This window comes from Dendrobium catenatum, unplaced genomic scaffold, assembly GCF_001605985.2.
Source record: "Dendrobium catenatum unplaced genomic scaffold, ASM160598v2 fragScaff_scaffold_118, whole genome shotgun sequence".
Lineage (NCBI taxonomy): Eukaryota > Viridiplantae > Streptophyta > Magnoliopsida > Asparagales > Orchidaceae > Dendrobium > Dendrobium catenatum.
Window position 1 is genome coordinate 863,130 of NW_021318580.1, and position 19,250 is coordinate 882,379.

General features: G+C 35.0%; 1 protein-coding gene across 3 annotated transcripts in view; it reads left to right on the forward strand.

The window, feature by feature from the left end:
* Positions 1 to 19,250, forward strand: part of LOC110108239 (V-type proton ATPase subunit a1) — a 111,647-nt gene that overhangs the window by 91,771 nt on the left and 626 nt on the right. For 2 of the 3 annotated variants that reach the window (XM_020838797.2, XM_028697916.1), the window contains one exon: positions 2,323 to 2,871. In XM_020838797.2, the coding sequence (XP_020694456.1) occupies positions 2,323 to 2,527 (205 nt within the window). In that variant the 3' untranslated portion in view covers positions 2,528 to 2,871. Of the gene's footprint in view, positions 1 to 2,322; positions 2,872 to 19,250 lie in introns of those variants that run through there. The other variant, XM_028697919.1, reaches the window with a different exon arrangement.

Below are 19,250 nucleotides of genomic sequence, written 5' to 3' on the forward strand. Positions count from 1 at the left end.
AAACAAAGTCTACATTTCTAGACATGTTTCTTTTGATGAAAATTGTTTCCCGTTCTCCCACAAACCCATCACCACAACTACACTAGCCGTGGGCAACACCATAAACCCCAATCTCCTTTTTACCAACGTCCACAACAAATACCAACACTGTGACCCCTACCTCACAGCCTTCAACCCCACAAACCTCTTCGCAATCTCCTGAAACATCCTCAACTTCTCCACAACCTACTGCCAACGCATCCCCACCACATCTTCAACCTCCTCAACCACATACAAACTCCACTCATCCCATGGTAACCAGACTACAAACCGGCAACCTCAAACCTCGTCAAATACTAAACCTCCATTCCTCACTCACAACTGATCCTACCACCTATGTCAAAGCCTCAAAATATTCCCATTGGCACGATGCTATGGCCTTTGAATTTCTTGCGCTTCAACAACAAGGCACATGGCTTCTTGTCCCTCGACCCACTAACCAACATATACTTTGCTATCGTTGGACATTCAAAACAAAAAGAAATACCGATGGTTCCATAGCTCGTCACAAAGCTAAGCTGGTGGCACAAGAAAACCATCAAGAATATGGTCTCAATTACACTGAGACAATTTGTCTAGTAGCAAAATTCCCTTCAATCAGAGTTCTGCTCATTGCCGTCACTCATAACTGGCCCATGCATCAACTGGATGTAGCGAACGCATTTCGTCATGGCTCTTTTCCGGATATCATATACATGAAACAACCCTGCGGGTTTGAGGATCACACTTTTACCCATCATGTTTGCCTTCTTCAAAAATCCCTCTATGGCCTAAAACAGGCTCCAAGACAATGGTTTCATACTTTTTCTACTCATCTTCTTTCTTTGGGTTTTCTTAAAAGCAGGGCTGATCCAACCCTCTTTACCTTCAAACAAAACTCCTCGAGCACTTCTTATATATGTGGATGATATATTACTTACCGGACATAATTCCTCACTCCTTCACAAAATCATCTCCTCTCTAAGCCATTATTCTCTATCAAACACCTGGGACAGCCCAACACATTTCTTGGCATTCAAATTCTTTCACACAACAATCAACTTCATCTATCTCAAACCTCTTATGCCACATCCCTTCTTCAACAAACAGGCATGGATACATGCAACCCTCTAGCCAATCCATCTATTACTAAATTTCTTCTAGATCATCCAATAGACCTCTCCTTCTCCAATCCAACAACATATCGCCACATTACGGGTTCGCTACAATATCTAACTATTACTCTCCCGGACATATCCTTCACTGTCAACACACTATGCCAACATATGCATGCTCCCTCCTCTCATTATCATCTTCTAAAACGACTTCTTCGTTACGTAAAATGTACTCTTCACTTTGTTCTTCCCATCTCTTCCTCCTCACTCCAACTCACGGCTAACTCTGATGCGGACTGGGCGGCTGACCTTGATACAAGACGTTCCACCTCAGGCTATTTCTATTTTCTAGGTGACAATATCATTTCTTGGACTGTAAAGAAACAACAAACCGTGGCACGTCCCTCTACAGAAGCGGAATACCGCTCTTTGGCTGCGGTTACAACTTATGTCGTTTGGCTTCGTCGACTTCTTGCAGACTCCAATCAACCTCAAGATCATCCCACGATTTTACTTTGTGATAACATGTCTGTCATTGCACTAGCAAACAATTCGGTGTTCCATGCCAGAACCAAACATATTGATGTGGATTCCATTTCATAAGAGATCACATCGAAACAAAGGAGAATTTTGTTACACCAATCTGCACGATTGATCAAATTGCAGATATCCTAACAAATCCACTCTCCACTCCAAGATATCATCTACTTCAAACCAAACGAACTATTCAACCTTCACCGTTAGTTTGCGGGGACGTAAAAGCCAATACAACAATGACAGCTGTACAATAGATCACGGATCACACTCTACAAACAACAAACTCATAACGGCCTGCCCTCATCTTAGCCATACACTTGTACTCCATCCACTAGGTTCAAGAACTCTTATCTCCTATAAATAGGGATATACTGTACAGCTGAAATGAATGAATATAGCTTTCCTTTTCCATTTCTTGTCTGTCTTGTGCTCTCTGACAGTTCCTACTATGATATTTCTAAATTTAAACATGAAAATCCTTGAGTTGTTAAAATTATACATCTTTCTATGTTTATTTGATCATTTTACTAGTATAATGTAAGTGCATCTAATTCGGAATTGTTTTTTGCAATTGTTGAATAATTCCTACTTTGTTTTCTTCTCTTTATCATAGGCTTGGATTCTGTGATATCTTACTGTTATATTTTAACAGGTACAAAAGCATCATAATACGGTTAGTTGGACTTGCTGTTTTTGCATTTGCAACTGCATTCATATTGCTCATGATGGAAACATTGAGTGCGTTCCTTCATGCTCTTCGTCTTCATTGGGTAGAATTTATGAACAAGTTCTACCATGGTGATGGCTATAAATTTAAACCATTCTCATTCACCTCCCTAGCCAATGAGGAAGAATGATCAATGACACCTCAGTTGCAGGCTTTGATTTTTACAAACGGATCCTACAGGAAAAGAGAGAATTAGGGAAAAAAGGTAAATAAGCAGCAGAAGGATTTCCTGCATTGCAAAATTTGCATGCACCAGGCTCCAATGCATCATTTATACTCGGAAATACGCTGGCTTTGAGGTTTTGCTGTTGGCATGAAGCAAAGCAGCCGGAAGAGAGATTATTTGTACATTTATAGATCGGTAAGCCACCATTTTGAAAGAGCACTAATTTCAAGTACGGGTAACCTTTGTATCTTCTCGGAAAAGTTTTATCTCAACTCCAGTAGTAATATTGACTTCTCCAATTTCGCTCTCCTTTCTTTTCCAATCTCCTCTCTTTATGCTTCGCCTTTTCTATGAAGTGGGGTAGTTTTTTTTTTTTTTAGTCTAATATTGCTGTTTGATAGTTTTTTTATCCTTTTTGTTTGTCTGTGTACTGTTACGACTCCCATGTCAGAAGAATTTTTTTTGTGATAAAAATCTTTGATTGATTTTAAACATTTTGATTGATGACCCCACTACGTTGCCGTAGGCTTGTGTGCTGGGCCAGCGAATGTTATAGAAAATAAAATGCATATATGTATGCATGATAGCGTAAATGTGTTTGTGTATCTCGTACGCAATAGCATATCATCCTAGAACTAGTATGTGTTTCTAAAAAGTTTGGAACATATACACTGAGGAAAGCCTAAGAAAATTCTACCCACTAATACAATCTACCACCCATATGATGCAATGCATGTATGCAATGTAACAAAAAAAGAGTTGCATATAAATGGAAATTTTATTTATTTATTGATTTTGAAATTTACATGACTCTGAATCTATAAGAAATAAAGGTGGTCATGCTCCACTATAACAAATATGGGTTCTAAGCCTATCAAATATGTAGAATTATATACATCTACTTAATGTCTTCGAGTTCCAAAGTCATTTTTGGAATTTTAAAACAGATAATCACCCAAAGGTAAGGATATTATTTTTAGAGCCCCACTTGCATATATAAACATGTATTTTTTATTCTTTTTCAACTCTAGATCATTTACAACTTGACCTATATATAATTCTACTTTTAAAAACACTTGTACATAGACATCACCTCCTAAGTACATTCTACTTATTATTGTAGAAAAATAAAGACATGAAAATAAAAGCATTAGTATATAGTAATAAAGTGTAACAGTTGCATAATAACCAAATGCTTAAAGAGCCTTGGTGCACCAACAAAAAATAAATTATATGACATTTTCAGAGTGCAGAAAGTAAGTAAACAAATAAAGGGTGCTTTCCAAGCAAAGCACCCGACAATCAATTCACACCACCGACCAAACTTAGGTTAGAGTTGGTTGTTCAGCAAATCATTTAAGTGTGTGAAGGAGGATGTGTGGCTTTGATATATCCTATAGGAGTTTGGGTTTTAGATTGCATGTATTTTTAATGTTTGTTTATTAAAGGTCAAATGGGGAATTTAATCAAAGTTTACCTTGTGTATCTTTGGATTTTATTATTTAGATTTTAAGAGTTGGAATTGATTATTTAATTATGAAGAACTTATAAATTAATTTCCCTAAAGTGCATGGGTTATTAATTTATAAGTCCTAGAAGGCTTTACAAATGAATTGCAATCATCCCCGATATAGGATTGATGATCACATAAAACTGTAGAGGATTTTAATTTACAATTTATTACGAATAGAAAGAGGGACCTTTCAATCCAATATATATGATGTCCAAGTGGAGTCAAGCATGATGTATAAGGTTGATAATTTATTAGTATTTGATTAAGGGTTGGAAAAAAATTTATACACCCATGCATGCCTTTCGTGAGTGGAGGCTGGCATGGTGCATAGCTTAATTTGTTATTAAATATTTAAAAAATCCCTTCATAAAATATATAGATGCCCTCCCAAAAAGAGACAAGTACCATCTAAAGTAGTTGGGTGGTTTAGATATGTTAAAGGCTTTAAAATTTAATGTTAAGACACCCACAAGATGGAATTAAGCATCAAACAAGAAAGCCTTAATATTTAATTAAGATTAATTATCAAATTTGTTTGATTAAAACTAAATTTTAATCAAATATATTATCAAATTAATTTTTTTTTTATTTTAATTTTTATTGAATTAATTGATTGAAGTTAATTTTCTATTTTTATGAATTTTATTTGATTTATTATTAATTTTTAAAGGTTTCATCCCTTTATTAAAGGGTTAATTATGATTATATTTTTTAAGATCAATTAATGTCAAAATGAGGTGTATTACTACTTAAGAAGTAATGACTTTAAGCTTTCTATGTTTAATGTCCTCATCCCTATAGGATGGATGTGTGAATTCCTATGAATTACCTAAGTTAGCTAGACAAAGTTCTAATTGTTAGGTGACACTAGTGTTGTATAGGTTTACAAATCTATATCACTAACTCTTAGTAACATATATGTATACAAAAAAATCAGAAAAATCATGATGTCCTAAAACTAAAAGAATATGAAATAAGAAATTTCTAAATATTAGAATCAAATCACATCCTAAACATTTGGAAATTCAAACAACCGAACATTTTGCATCAGATTTGGTTAATCCCATTCATCCATGACCAAGCTCTATTAAATGTTTCCATAGAGATTTTAAATGTATGTAATGAAGCTAAATCCATTTTATAATTTTTTTTTAAAATATATGTTAAATCTTGGATATAAAAAAAAATCATTTATAGCTAAAAGACGTTTCAAATTAAGTTGGAAAAATCGGAATAGGTACTAAATGCATTCACAATTATCCCCTCTAAATTGCATATTAAATGAATGTATATTTAATGGGTAATTAACAAAAAATGCTGTTTATATATCCATCAAATCAGTTCAAATTTTATTTAAAATAAGAGGGTGTTTTTTTGAATCCATTGAAACTAAAATCATTAAATTGCATTTAAAAATGAATTTATTATGATTTTCTGAAGTTTAATGTGTTAAAATTAATTCTTAAAAGTTTTTTATTAATTAAATGGCTGATGGAGTATTAATTGCTAATGATTGTGACACCGTCAATCATTAAAAATTAAGTACCATGGCGGTGGCTACTACTTTACTCGCGTCACGTGACGGTTGGTAGATCAAAAATGTGATAGCGGCATTTAATGCTAATCATCAAACAACAATGGCGGCATGACTTTTAACGAGGCGAGTTTAACTTAAATGAGTTAGCACCCTGCACTACCGTTTGATCTCCTGTGGTTTGAAACCAATGGCTGTGATGCCTTTAAATGAGGATTCAAACAACTAGGAAAGCCATGCAGTTTAGATGACCCATAAAATGATAAGATTTGGGATATTTATTAGAAGATCAATGGCTCAGATTTTGTATAGTTTATATTAACGTTCCTTTGAACCCTAAGATAAAGAATGGTTCAAACTCGAGATTGTCTTAACCAAATCCTTTAAAATTTTAAATAAAACTTGAATGCAACTACATGAACAATGGGGTTTATAAAGATATTTTAATATTTAATTTATAATAAAATTGCATATACACACTCAAGCACTCCGTGCTCTCTTCACATATAACTCAACACATACATCTACTATTTCCATTTAATTTATACCTCACTCTCAACTCTTCTCTACATCTTATAATCTACTAAACCTCATCTCTTTCTTCAACTATTCATACACAATACACCACACACACTAATACACACCAAAATTATCTAAAAATATATAATAAGTAAAAAAAGCCACTCTCAATCACTTATTCTAATAGCTCTCCTACCTCTCTCTCCAAGTAACTTTTCTCATTAGGTCATCAATCATCAGTCTCTCTCTCTTATTTCTCACCTCTTCTCTCTCTCTATCACACCCACACACACACACACACCCACTACACACACACTACACACACTTGTTTAACCATTAAGTATCTCAATAAAAATTGCAGTATCCTCCAATGCTTTATAGCCTACTGGTTCTCTCTTACAGTTCTCATTTTTATCTCACTATAACATCACTCATATCTCTCTCTTCTATTCACCCTCTTCTCTCTCTCTCTTCTCTCTCTCTCACCATTTGTGTCAAATAAATAATACATACTCTCGACTTTCTAACTCTTCTCTCTATCACTCTTTATCTCAAAATGTCTCACCTCACTCTCCCCTCTATTCAACATCTCTGCCTCTCTCTCTCACTCACTCTTTCCTCCACTTATCTCACCTCATTCTCCCCCTTCTATTGCACTTTCTTCTCTCTATCTTCTCTCTTCCCGTCGTCTGCGTGCTCTTCTCTCTCTTTCTCTTTGTTCTTCTCACGCACACACTCACACACAACACACTACACACAACACCATAGTATCCAATACGAAAAAACATATCTCGACTCTCTAAAGCTTCTCCACTCTCTCTTTCTCTCGTTCTCTCTCTCTCTCTCTCCTCTCTCTCTCTCACACACACACACACCACACACACACACACCACAAACAATACATACCACACCACCCCACCATAATTTATATTTAGCATTTCCAAATAAAAAAAAAAAATGACATAGCTCATTTTCTAGCTTCCTCTCTCTCTCTCTCCTCTTTCCTCATCATTCTCACCTCATTTCTCTCCGTCTCCTTCGTTGTGTCTCTCTCTCTCTACTCCTCACTCAGACTAATCAATTTAAAAAAATCATATCTCACTTTCTAGCTCTCCTTCTCATCGCTTCGTGCTCTCTGTTTCTACTTCACTATCTCACTTCATGTTCTCTCCAATATCACCTCTCTCTCTCTCTCAATACAACACACACACATAACACACCTACTCAACTCACACCATAGTTTATTATTTAAAACTAATACATATCCTCATTTTCTAGCTCCTCATCTCTCGTTCTCTCTCTTCTCACTCTTTCTCTCACTATCTCTCTATCTCATCTCCCTCCCTCTTATCTCCACCTCTCTCTTCTCTTCTCCCTAACCACCCTCTGCTCTCCTCTCTCTCTCTCACACTCATAGTACCAAAAATAGAAAAATCACATCTTTCTTTCGAGCTCCTCTTCTCTCATAGTATCAAATTAAAAAATGCAAAATCCACTTTCTTAGCTCTCGTCGCCTCTCCACTATTTCTCTCGACTATCTCACCTCATTTCTCTTCTCCTTTATTTCACCTCTCTTTCCTTCTATCTCTCTCTTTGTCTCTCTGCTCTCTTGCTCTCTCTTCTCTCTCATCAGTTTTCAATAAGAAAATACATCAAACATAATTGGACATGTAATTGAATACTCCTTTGAGTTGTATAACTTATTACACATTGTATTTTATTCTAGTACAAAATAAGAAAAGTACATCAAACATAATGTAGGACATGTAATTGAATAATCCTTTAGTTGATTACTTGATAGATTTCAAAACGAACTCATTTCATGCTTCTAAACTAGGCCTTTTTCCTTAGCTATATTAAGCTCCCCAATATTGAAATTGAAGAAAAAAAAAAACTGAGCCTTATCCTATCGGGGGAAGCAAGCTATGAGAAGCAACTCAAGCCTAAAAGCTAAAGCTCAACATACAGCGACTCTATTTCATAGCCATCTTCATGTTCGATATTATAAGTCTAAGAATGGAAGCACTTCACGATTTTTAAACAACAATTGCAAGAGAATATGCGTCTAATGCTAATTGAAAGTTTTGGAAGTATGGGTTTCCAAACCACTTGAACTACCAAGGAAAATCAAGGATTGGTGAATTGATTCTTTAAAATTTTTCTATAAAATATTCTTTTTTTAAAATCTCGAGAGAACCAATTACATAACACTGTTCAATATTATAAAAGTTTAACATAAATTTATTTTTTCTCTTTCTGGGAATTTTGTAGAAATATGTAAATGTGAAGAATCATATTTAAATATTTATTTTTTTCTTTTTTCGCACAAAATTCAAAACCTAGAAATAAAGGACCCTGAACAATACATCAAACCAAAATACTTGCAAGAATATAAATTATATATGGACCAATTTTAAAATGTATTCGAAAATAAATTGGAAAAAAGTAGAACTAGAAACACCAAATTATATAGTGGCTTGACATCATTTTCATTAGAGGTTAAACTAAATAAAATAAAATCAAAATTCCAAATTCAAAACAAAATTTTAAAAGCCAAATTCAAATTCCCTCAGAATGGGCCACCTAGTGGCCAACACTTTGATCTCTTCCACTCCAATCACTAACACACCTAAAGATTTTCATTGATGTGGGTAGATAATCAAATTCAATCAATTGAAAATCAAACCAACTATAATTCAGAACTTCGAACCAAATTTTAAGGCAAAGAGGCCTATGTCCCATAATCCTTTTGGGTGATTTGCAATCACCTCCAAAACCAAATCAAATAATCTTAATTCATGAATTTTAAATGCATAATTATTAGGTATTTCCCTAGGATCAACCCTCCAATTTTAGTTCAATCCAAGATCACTACCCCAAACTCATTGAAATCCAAAGGTTGTAAAACTTTCAAGTATTTACAACACATGCCACTAGGTCTTTGCATCTTATGGAATTTTGACCTTGGGACCTTCTCAAAACATTTGAACATGTTTATAATCATTCCTTATGACATGTAAACACAAAACTTAATTTTTGTGAAACTTGGTGACATGGTTTGCCATGGGTCTCACCAAAAACCCCAAAATCTTGAAAGAGAAAATAATTCTTTCATTTAAACCTCAAACATGGCTTATTTAAACCAACCTTTAAAAACTCTTACCAATTAATCTAAATACATTTAGAGAGTATGAACAAACCCAGTCTTTGATTTACATGGTTGACCAAGTTAACTAATGGTTGATAAAAAATTCCCTTAAGGGCCCAAACATGCATTTTCATGCAATGAGACCTCACAATTACATGGGATCACCTCCATTGGTCAAAAATATTATTTAAACTTATTGAAACCAAACTCTCAACCATGATTTGACTGGTTTGGCTAGGTTAATCATGCGCTTGACCAAATTAACCATATACCCAAACAAATTAAATCCAATGCTTTAATCATTTTCAAGCCAATTCAAATCATCAAAAATTTTTTTGATTGCAGTCCCATGTCATATATGACATTCTCATGGTAAAGTATCATTGGTTAGAACTTGTTCAACCCATTTTAGAATGGTCAAACTCATGTAGACTCCCAATCATTGGCGCTCAAATCCATTGGGAATCTAATCTTTACAATCATGCATGGCCTTCCCAACCTCCATACTAGTCATCATTGACTAGTTGACAGGTCAACAAGTCAACAAAAAAAACATGGGTTGAGATGGGGGAATGGGCTGTCAAAATATTGGTCAAATGACCCAGGCCACCTGTAACCAATTCCATTCCCTCCAGGATTCTCCAAAATAGCCAACCCTTGGCATGCATAACGGGGTAAAGGTGGATCCCTCCCTCACATGAGACCAAAATAAGTAAAACCATCTCAATCCCCATATTCTCTCTGGTTCTCAACCACCTTGGACATGTGTCAAAACAATCCAAAACAAAGACTAGGATTTAAGTGCGGCAAAAAGAACCTTTCAAAAAATCTAACACTCTCTCAGCTATCTTAATAGCCCCCCAACTTCTTTCCTTAGCCTCTCCAGAGCTCTTACCATTTCCTAGATTCCCAAAGCCCATTTTGGTGAAGCGAGAGAGGGAGAGAGATAGAAATAGATGGAGAAAGTAAAGATTTGAAGGAAACTTTTGACAGTAAAGAACTAGCTCTTTGGAGTTTCTACAAAAGTTGAAGTAGGATCTACTCTAGGAGCAAAAACAAGCCCATAAACACCCAAATGCACCATTAGTAGTAAGTATGCCCATTTGAAGTTTTAGATCAAATAAAAAATAATCAAAAGACTCAATGCATTGGGCTCTCCAAACTCCAAGGAATTGAAATATCTGGTTAAGTAGATACTAAGTTCAAATTTAATTAAATTGGACAATTGAATCGAGGAAGTTAAATGCGGCAATGAAATTTATAGGTTTATTTTTTGAACTTATATAAAATCACATTGTTTTTAAACTGTCTGATTATGCGTTTATGTGATCTAGATGGCGCATATCACGTGAATGAACGTAAACCATCAATACGAATCATGCATGTGATCCCAAGGTTGGACGACGTGGGGAAATCTTTGATCATCCTTCTGATCTTCAAGGAATCGGACAGCCGTAGATCATGCACATAAATGGAAAGTGGATGAACCACAGCTTGCCACATGTCTTGTGCATGTTGCCGATTCACCTTTACGTGCCACGTGTCACTTGTAGAATGCCGTTTGCCATTAAAAGATAAAAGAACATCTATATCTCAAATTGAGTGTTCTTTGGCTCGTTGTAAGGGGTTTTTGGAGCTCAGAAGTTTTTTTTAATTTCAACAATATTTGTCCACTAAATTTTGAGTAAAAATAACATTGTTTAAAACATATTTTCTTTAATTTCTCATAATCCAGTGCTAAATGAGCTCAATTTGGAATTGGTAAATGTTTTGAACATGTTGTCTTACCTTTCAATAATTTTCTTAAATCTTTGATTTGATCTAGGAATTTTATGATTAAATTCAAAGTTCATAAGTCCATTGAACCATAATTTTTGAAAATTCATAAAATTTCTAAATAACTTAAGTTTTTTTAATAGTTTTTGTTGTTGGTTTTGTATGTGTAAGGGTTAGACAGCAAAGATTCAGACCCCATTTTGGAACTACCCTGAAACACTAGTGAACAGCTTTAGAAAAATAATTATAGATTGTCTAAATAATTTAAAAAATCTTAGGAAATTCTACACATACTGAATATAGGTAAAACAAAACTCTGGAATTGTAAACTTGTGCATTATGAATCTTAGGTTATTAATGTTACTTAAATTTGGACTTCATTCGGTCGAATTAATCAAAGTTAAAAACCAGCTCTTTAAGAAGGCCTAAAACTTTAAAAAAATGTAATAAATCAAAATAAATCCAAAGCATACAAAAAAATTAGCTCAAAATGCTCTAATTGAATACTAAATCTAGTAAATTAAAATTTCCATCCCGAACTCAATTTGGACTTAAATTTTAATACATTAGAGAAAATTTAATAATTAATTTAAAATAAATAGTTTAAAATTTATTTTTAAAATACTAAATAAATATTAATAATTGATTAACAATTTAGCTTAAACCAATAAAAATTTAGTTAAATAATAATGACTTACTACTCTGTGATAGCCTAGTCTACATGCGACCTATTAGTTAGCCCATACGGAGGCTGTGACATCAACTCACGACATGGTATAATTAGAAATTTATTATTTAAACCAAAATAGTTAATTACATATCAGTTTAATAGTTATAGCTTTTCAACACCTTATGTTAGATTCCTCTTTTGCGAGAACACAAATGAATTACGATTTTCAAGGCTTATGGATCTAAAACACCTAATTAAAATTTAGGATCATTGGAAAATTAATAATTAATCACACTTCAAGATTTAAAACACATCCTAAAATGATTCACTAAAAAATATATACTCTAAACTCGATAAACTCCCTTTGGGCACGTATAACAAACGTAAACTCAACTATTAAAGAAACTCTAAAACAACTTTTCATGACACATTAATAGATGGCTTGTTAAGACAACCAACCTAGTTTTAGGCTAGACTGATGTTCCTTTATACTTGTTTTAATGTGACATAGATTTTCATGGGTTTTACCACGATTTTCCCTACATTGATGGTTGTTATATTATGTGATTCCTTTGTATGATGTGATGATTATATGAATGGAGTATTATTTATGAATGATATTGGAATGGAGAGCTAGATTTTCTGAAAATTATAATAAGAGCGATTTTGAGATGCATAACTTATATCTCTGCAAGTTGTCATACTTGGTGCAGGACAAATAAAAATGGCTAACTTGAAAATTAACTAACTAAAATTATTGGTGTTCCATATGTAGACCCCACTTAAAATGAAAAGTATGGCCAAGTGATTGAGCCTTGCTCAGATATGAGCATAATGAATCTTCCAATAAAAGTGGCTTAGCGAGATGGTTTTAAATATAACTGCCTTAGGATAACATGCATGTTGTATTTGGGTTTTTTTATAAAATATAATTTTGATATTCATAGAGTTGTGAAAGTCACTAAATAGGGAATTTTATGCGCTAATTAGAATCAAAGAGGAAGGAGATCATTGGGGAGAGTTCTGTCCAGTTTTGCAGATCCAAATTCTTGGAATAAGGATTAGAAACCTATGGGTTAACTAAATAAAAAAATTTAGGCTTCCATAGAAATAAATGCCTCTCTAAGAAGTAAATCCCTGAATGCCTTTGGAGTTTCTAATGCATTCATATTTAACTTTCTCTTTATTGGCTAGGCACCTTGCCCGCCCACGGGTCATAACATAACACCTAACTTATCTAGGGTGTCTCTATGCTGGGGTGTTGTGGTATTCTTTAGAAAAAAACTATTTTTCAATGCAAAATTTTAAAGTCTTAATATGATTTTTACATACAGAGTCATATTAGTATGCATTGCATTAGAAATAAATTAAATAACATAAGAATTTGTGACTACATGGAGCATAAATCCCACCATATAATAAGTAGAGGGGCCACTTAGGGACCTTCAATAGATGTCAACCCTAAATTCTCCCAAAACTTAAGCAACAAACCTTACCTCTTCATACTCACTAGTACATGATTCTAAAGCTCATAGGTGATTACCTCTCTATTCCATCTAGGCTTGAGTAAGGCCCTATTTGCATGCCATTAGTATACATTCAGGTTCTATTATTTAGTGCCCAAATTAGATTTAGGATCCAGGTCAAACCCAAATTATAAAGTCCCAATATTGAGAATCTAATTTCCAACATCTTAATAAAATAAAATTTTTCTCCATTCAAAATTTAAAGTCTTAATACTAGGATAGGATTGAGACATTCTAAATATTTTAAAATCACAAATGCATTCCTACTTCTCATACTTTGGACCTCCAAAATAAGTGTTCAAAAATTGATCTAATCCAAATTGAAAATTCTAATCTACTCTCATATCACTCTTAGAAAAATTCAAGAATAAAATTTTTTACCAATATATTTAACCAAGGTATCCATAGAAGCCTAATCTTCATACCGGTCTAATTAACTACGAAGGCTTTTCTCATAGAAAGATTTAAGTCCCCAGAAACAATAAAACTCCAGTCTATCTTAGCTCCTAAATAGAATGGAAAAAGAAAATTATTCTCTTTTGGGAAATTATGATCAATATGATTTTCAATCATCATACTCAAACCATGGACACATAAGTGAATATGTCTTCACCTTTATAGATATATTATTTATCAAAGGTCTTAAATATGAAATTAAATGATAATATAACTAGATATTTTTGTAGCTAAAATTGGATCAAATATTATTTTGCATCCTTCCGGGGATCAACATATAGTACCTTCTTGATTTGACTATGATAGTCATGATAAAATTTATTGTTTATTAATCTGAAACCCAATAGGGAATAATGTTTTCCACCATCCAAGGTGGTATATTATTCATAATGAAGAGTTCATCTATAAAACTTAAAAAAGAAAATTTAAAAGAATTATCATTCAACTCTCCCCCAAAAACACTATTAATTTAAACCAATTACTGCACTTTTTAACAAGCTAGCAAACAAATGGTTTTGACTCAAAACTTGGACCAACATTCCACTCCCTAAAGTCCTCCTCTTTGGGTATGCACTAAATTTTATTGACACACCTTTAGCTCCAATAATAGAGCAAAAGACGCCTTACAAAACTTCTCTACCAACCAGGTGTGTAGAGTACCAAAATCTTTCCACCCTTTCCTAGTGAGGCAGAGAACCTTAATCTTTATTCACCCTCTGATAAACCAGAGAACGTAGATCCTTTCACCATCCTGGCTGAGATAAAGAACTTTGACAATCTTTGGCCTTAAAGTCTTTCTTCCCCAATGCAACCCAAAAGATCAATGATGTCACATGGACAAAAACTAGGTAGAAGTTTGCTTGGAACAACCGTGTAATTTCCCTCACACCACTTCTCCCTCTCACTCAATTTCCAAAGCTCTATTAAGGAGTCCAACCTCTCAAACCACTCTCACAGTAAATCTCATTAATAATCAAAACTTTTTCAAAGTCTAATTAAGAGCTTAAATACAAGGCTTCCAAAAAAACCCTAAATTTTCAATTTCTATCATTTATGATTGTACAATATGATAGTTTAATTTATCCTAATTAGTACTATATGATGAACAATGGTTTGTTACTAATTAATTATAATTCTTGAACTGATCATCTAGTACGATGCAAGATCATATATTATGAATTGTTTCATCGAAGGGTTTCATCTCATACGATTGGGTGATTAATACCATCCTTGGAGAAAATGGATCTTGTTTATGAAGCAGTCATCGTACTAATTAGATTATAAAAATAATCAATTTAATTTTGAATCCAATTGCCTAATTAGAGACTTAATTAAGCAAGCTTTAATGATATCAAATAATATAATGTTAATTATATAATATATAGTTCAAATTTAAAATTTTAAAATATTATATTAATTTGTTGATTAGCTGCAGGGATTTTTTTTGAGTTTACTATTCGTCTATACGATTTGTTATATACAATATTATAGTACAAACTTAGATTATTATTAAATGATTTTAGATTAATCCTCAGAATACAAATTACTCAGAGTCGTACAGTATGACTCTAGCATCATACCTGGCCGATCATTCAACATGCAGTTAACACAACATTGATTATCCTCCACCGGTTTGTATTGATATACACGGTGTTACAAAATTTGCAATCACAGCCATTTACTTCATGATAAGGCATAGCTTAGAAAATAAAACTAATTAAAATACAAAAATATAAACCTATTCTATTCAATATCTTGAGTCCTATCCATATTTACACAGGTGCTACGAATGTACCTGAAAGTTAGTGTTCTTAATATAAATTTCCAATAATAATTACCAAGAAAATAAAGTATAAATCCGAATAATATATATATCATCAAAATCATAAGATTGAGATCTTGGATTACAATAGATGTTTATAGAGATGACCTTATCATCAAAAGCGTCGACAAAAATGAATCACCTAGGTGACTTGAAGACCTTGTTTGAGAGGATTCAATAATTTTGATCTATAAGAGAATCCTCTCAAATGTTGATATTCGGGGTCGTGCTATGAGAAAATTCATGGGGATATGATCCTCGTCATCGGACGAAAGTTTTAGGATCGATCTTAGACAAAACTATAAATAGTGATACTGATAAGAGATTTGCTTCCGCCCAAAAAAAACCTTTGGTAGCCATTCTTCTGTCATCTTATAGGAAGCTAAGACTATACAATCATAGCAAATCATATTCAATATGTAGAAGTCCCATCCATTTTTTACAAAATCTAGATGAGAAGAAGAAAAATTTATCCAGCAAAATAGATGAGCTATCTCTAATTTAAAAACAACTTTTTTATTAATAATACACAAAGAAATAATTTATTAAATTTATAAATTCCAAATATATTAATATTATTATCATCAAAAAAATCATAAGCTATTGAATTTTGGTTTACTCAATTAAGAATGCTATAGTAGTGCTCACAGTAATGATAAATCGTCAAAAGCTTGTGACCAACTCGAAGACACTCTGAGTGACTTGAGGATCATGTATTTGGATAGCCGTGCATAAGAAAATTTGTAAGATTAATATGTTGCTACTTTAGTTTTTAGAAGATAGTTTTCTTTTCTATAGCTTTTCTTTGAATAACATTCCTTTCTTCTTTACTTTCTTTGTATAAGAACGAATGTTATCTTAAGTAGCTTGTAATTAGTTTCTTTTTAACTGCAATTTGCAGAATTTCAAAAAAAAAAAAAAAATATGGAATCATCCAAATGTGCTTTCGCTTCTTGAGAATATGGTATGTTCATTCTCCATCGATGAATTTAATTGACCCTAACAAAATATAAAGATGATTATGGAGATGCCTCTGCAAAATAAAACCTTCGACAAGCTTCGCTATTCTAGAGGCAACTAACTATTCATTCGACGATTCATACAAATTATTAGGTAGGTGGAACCTTTTTAAAAACTAGAAATTATAAACTACTTTATTTTATTTGATTTCAAATTATATTATACAAATATGAAATTCCACCTTTTTAAAATCTGCAACAAAAAAAAAAGGCCATAAATCCATCACAAAGCGACTCGAGGATTATCTCCTTAGATCTATGTTTGAAGAGGAAGCCAACACACAATCATGCTTTTAGTTGCTTCATACTCCACAGTCTTGCTCCATTTCTTTGGGAAGACTCTATTTTTTGCACTTCTAAGACATGCACAAACAACATAAAATATCAGGCAAAAAAAAATTATAAATGAAGGGACTATGCAGGCTATATATAAAGCATATAAAGGGGGAAAAAATTTGGGTGGTGTTTTTAACCCCTAGTTTTGAAGGGGTTTTTTCCCCCCCTGTACTAGCTGACCCCAATTATTGTCATGCTCCTTATTGGAAACTGCATAGTGCCAATAGGAGTATTTGAAAAAAACTAAAGAAAAAAAGAAAATTATGAAAACTAAAAAAAAGAATGTAATCTTGAAGTTGACCTCATTTTTATATCAAGTCATCACACCGAACTATATTAAAACTTCCTCATTTCCAACCCGATAGTTGATAATCAACCGCTTCATTAAATTACTTTCAATGAAACTTAATCATCACTGTCAATTCATCAACAACTCAATCCAAACATGTAATCCATCAAATTACCTGAACATTCTCTGAGCCAACCTCCTGAACTCACCAAATTACTTCTGAACAGCACTCATTGATTAAATTGAATTTGACTGATCAACCCATGGCCCAATCAAATAGTTGACTTGGTTAACATGACTAACTTGGCCAAAACTTAGGTTCGACTTTGTCTTACTACATATAATTATGTAATCATATTCAAACCCTTATCAAAGCTCCATCCTTTTTTTTTGCATGGTTTGAATATTTCCTAATCCGCCATGGGTCAAGCCCATGGTAAATTTAACTTGGTTAAGATACCATATAATGGTCAAACCATGTCACCTATGAATTTCCTTTGCTAATACACTAAACCCTATTACTCAAAACCTCCTCTGAGCCACCTCACTAATACCCCAAGACAATTCCTCTGCCACATAGCTTCCTTGACCAGTGGATTGGTCAAATAGTCAACAAATGTCAAAGAAGCTCATTATTGATTAAAATTATCCTAATCTAACCCATTTCCCTCCATTCCAACTCAACCATATGTGTTTGAAAATAACCTAGAAGCATTCTAAACTTTGTTTAAAGACCAAATTAATCCTAAAATAGCTCTATTGTAGTCCTCTTCTCTATGTGAAGCCAAAACAAATTTTCCAACTCGATTTCCTTGCTATTGTCCTTTTCTCGCCCTCTAACCACTTTAAGGGACACTTGGCAAAATTCTGCTCAATGCTTCCATAATAACTTACACCCTCGTATGGCCAAGGCGAAACTTAATTATAGGGCTGTGGGCAAATCACACACACTTTTAGTAATAAACTCTCCTCACTATCTCTAGTCCAACTAATATTTTAAATTTTGCCTCGGACACAATTTTAAACTTTCCAACTTTCAATTGAATAGTTGCAAGTTGTCGGTAGTGAAGGCTTCCTCCAACTAACGGGGTGGTCAATATTGACGACGACACGAAAACCCGACCCGGACTCGACGGAAATCCGGGTTGAACCCCGCCCCCGATTTCCAAAACGGGTCGGGTCTCGGGTCCAGAAATCGGACCCGTTTCATAAAAACGGCGTCCCGCGCCTGCTTCGGTCCTCGCCCCCGGCGGGTTGCTCGGGTTCAACCCGCCCCCAACACGTGTAATTCGGAAAAAATTCAAATCCCGCTCCTTCCCGCTGCTCCGCCCGCGCCTGCCCGCCGCGCGCCCCGCCTGCCCGCGCTGCCTTGCGCGCTGCCCGCCGCGCGCCTGCCCGCGCTGCCCGCCGCGCGCTCGCCCGCGCTGCCCGTCGCGCCGACCGCGCCCCCGGTGCCCGCGTGCCCCCAGCGCGCCCGCGTGCCCGCGACTGCCCGCGGCCGACCGCGCCCCGCCGCGCCGCGTGCCCGCGACTGCCCGCGCCCGACCGCCCCGCGCCGGACCGCGCCGCCGCCTCCGACCGCGCCCGCACCCGCGGTGCCCGCGCCTGCGCTGTCGCGCTCGCGTTCTGCCCGTCGCGCTCGCGTCGCCGCGTCGGCCGCCGCGGTTAGTTCCGGCGCCGGCCACCCCAAACCGGGTTGGGTCTGTTCAACCCGGCAACCACGCCCGGGTCGGTCCGGCGTTCGTTTTTTCGACCCGTTTGTCTCCCGAGCGTCGCAGGTAGGTTGACCCGTTTGAACTCGGGTCAGTTCGGGTTCGACCCGAACCCGACCCTGACCCGAATTGGACACCCCTAAACGCCAACCACCTAGTCTTTCCATGGTCCGCTGCCTCCTGCATTTGACCTTCCCAAGCCCATGAAGTCTCCTAGGGGTTGTTCTAGGTTTCTCAATGGAAGCAAAATGAGCCCCAAGTGCACCCTTGAGGTTCATCCATCATGCGTTAAATCACAAACCCTAGTCTAATGAGCTTCATATTTAATAACTTTTATTAAATATGTTTTTAAACTCAAATATACCTC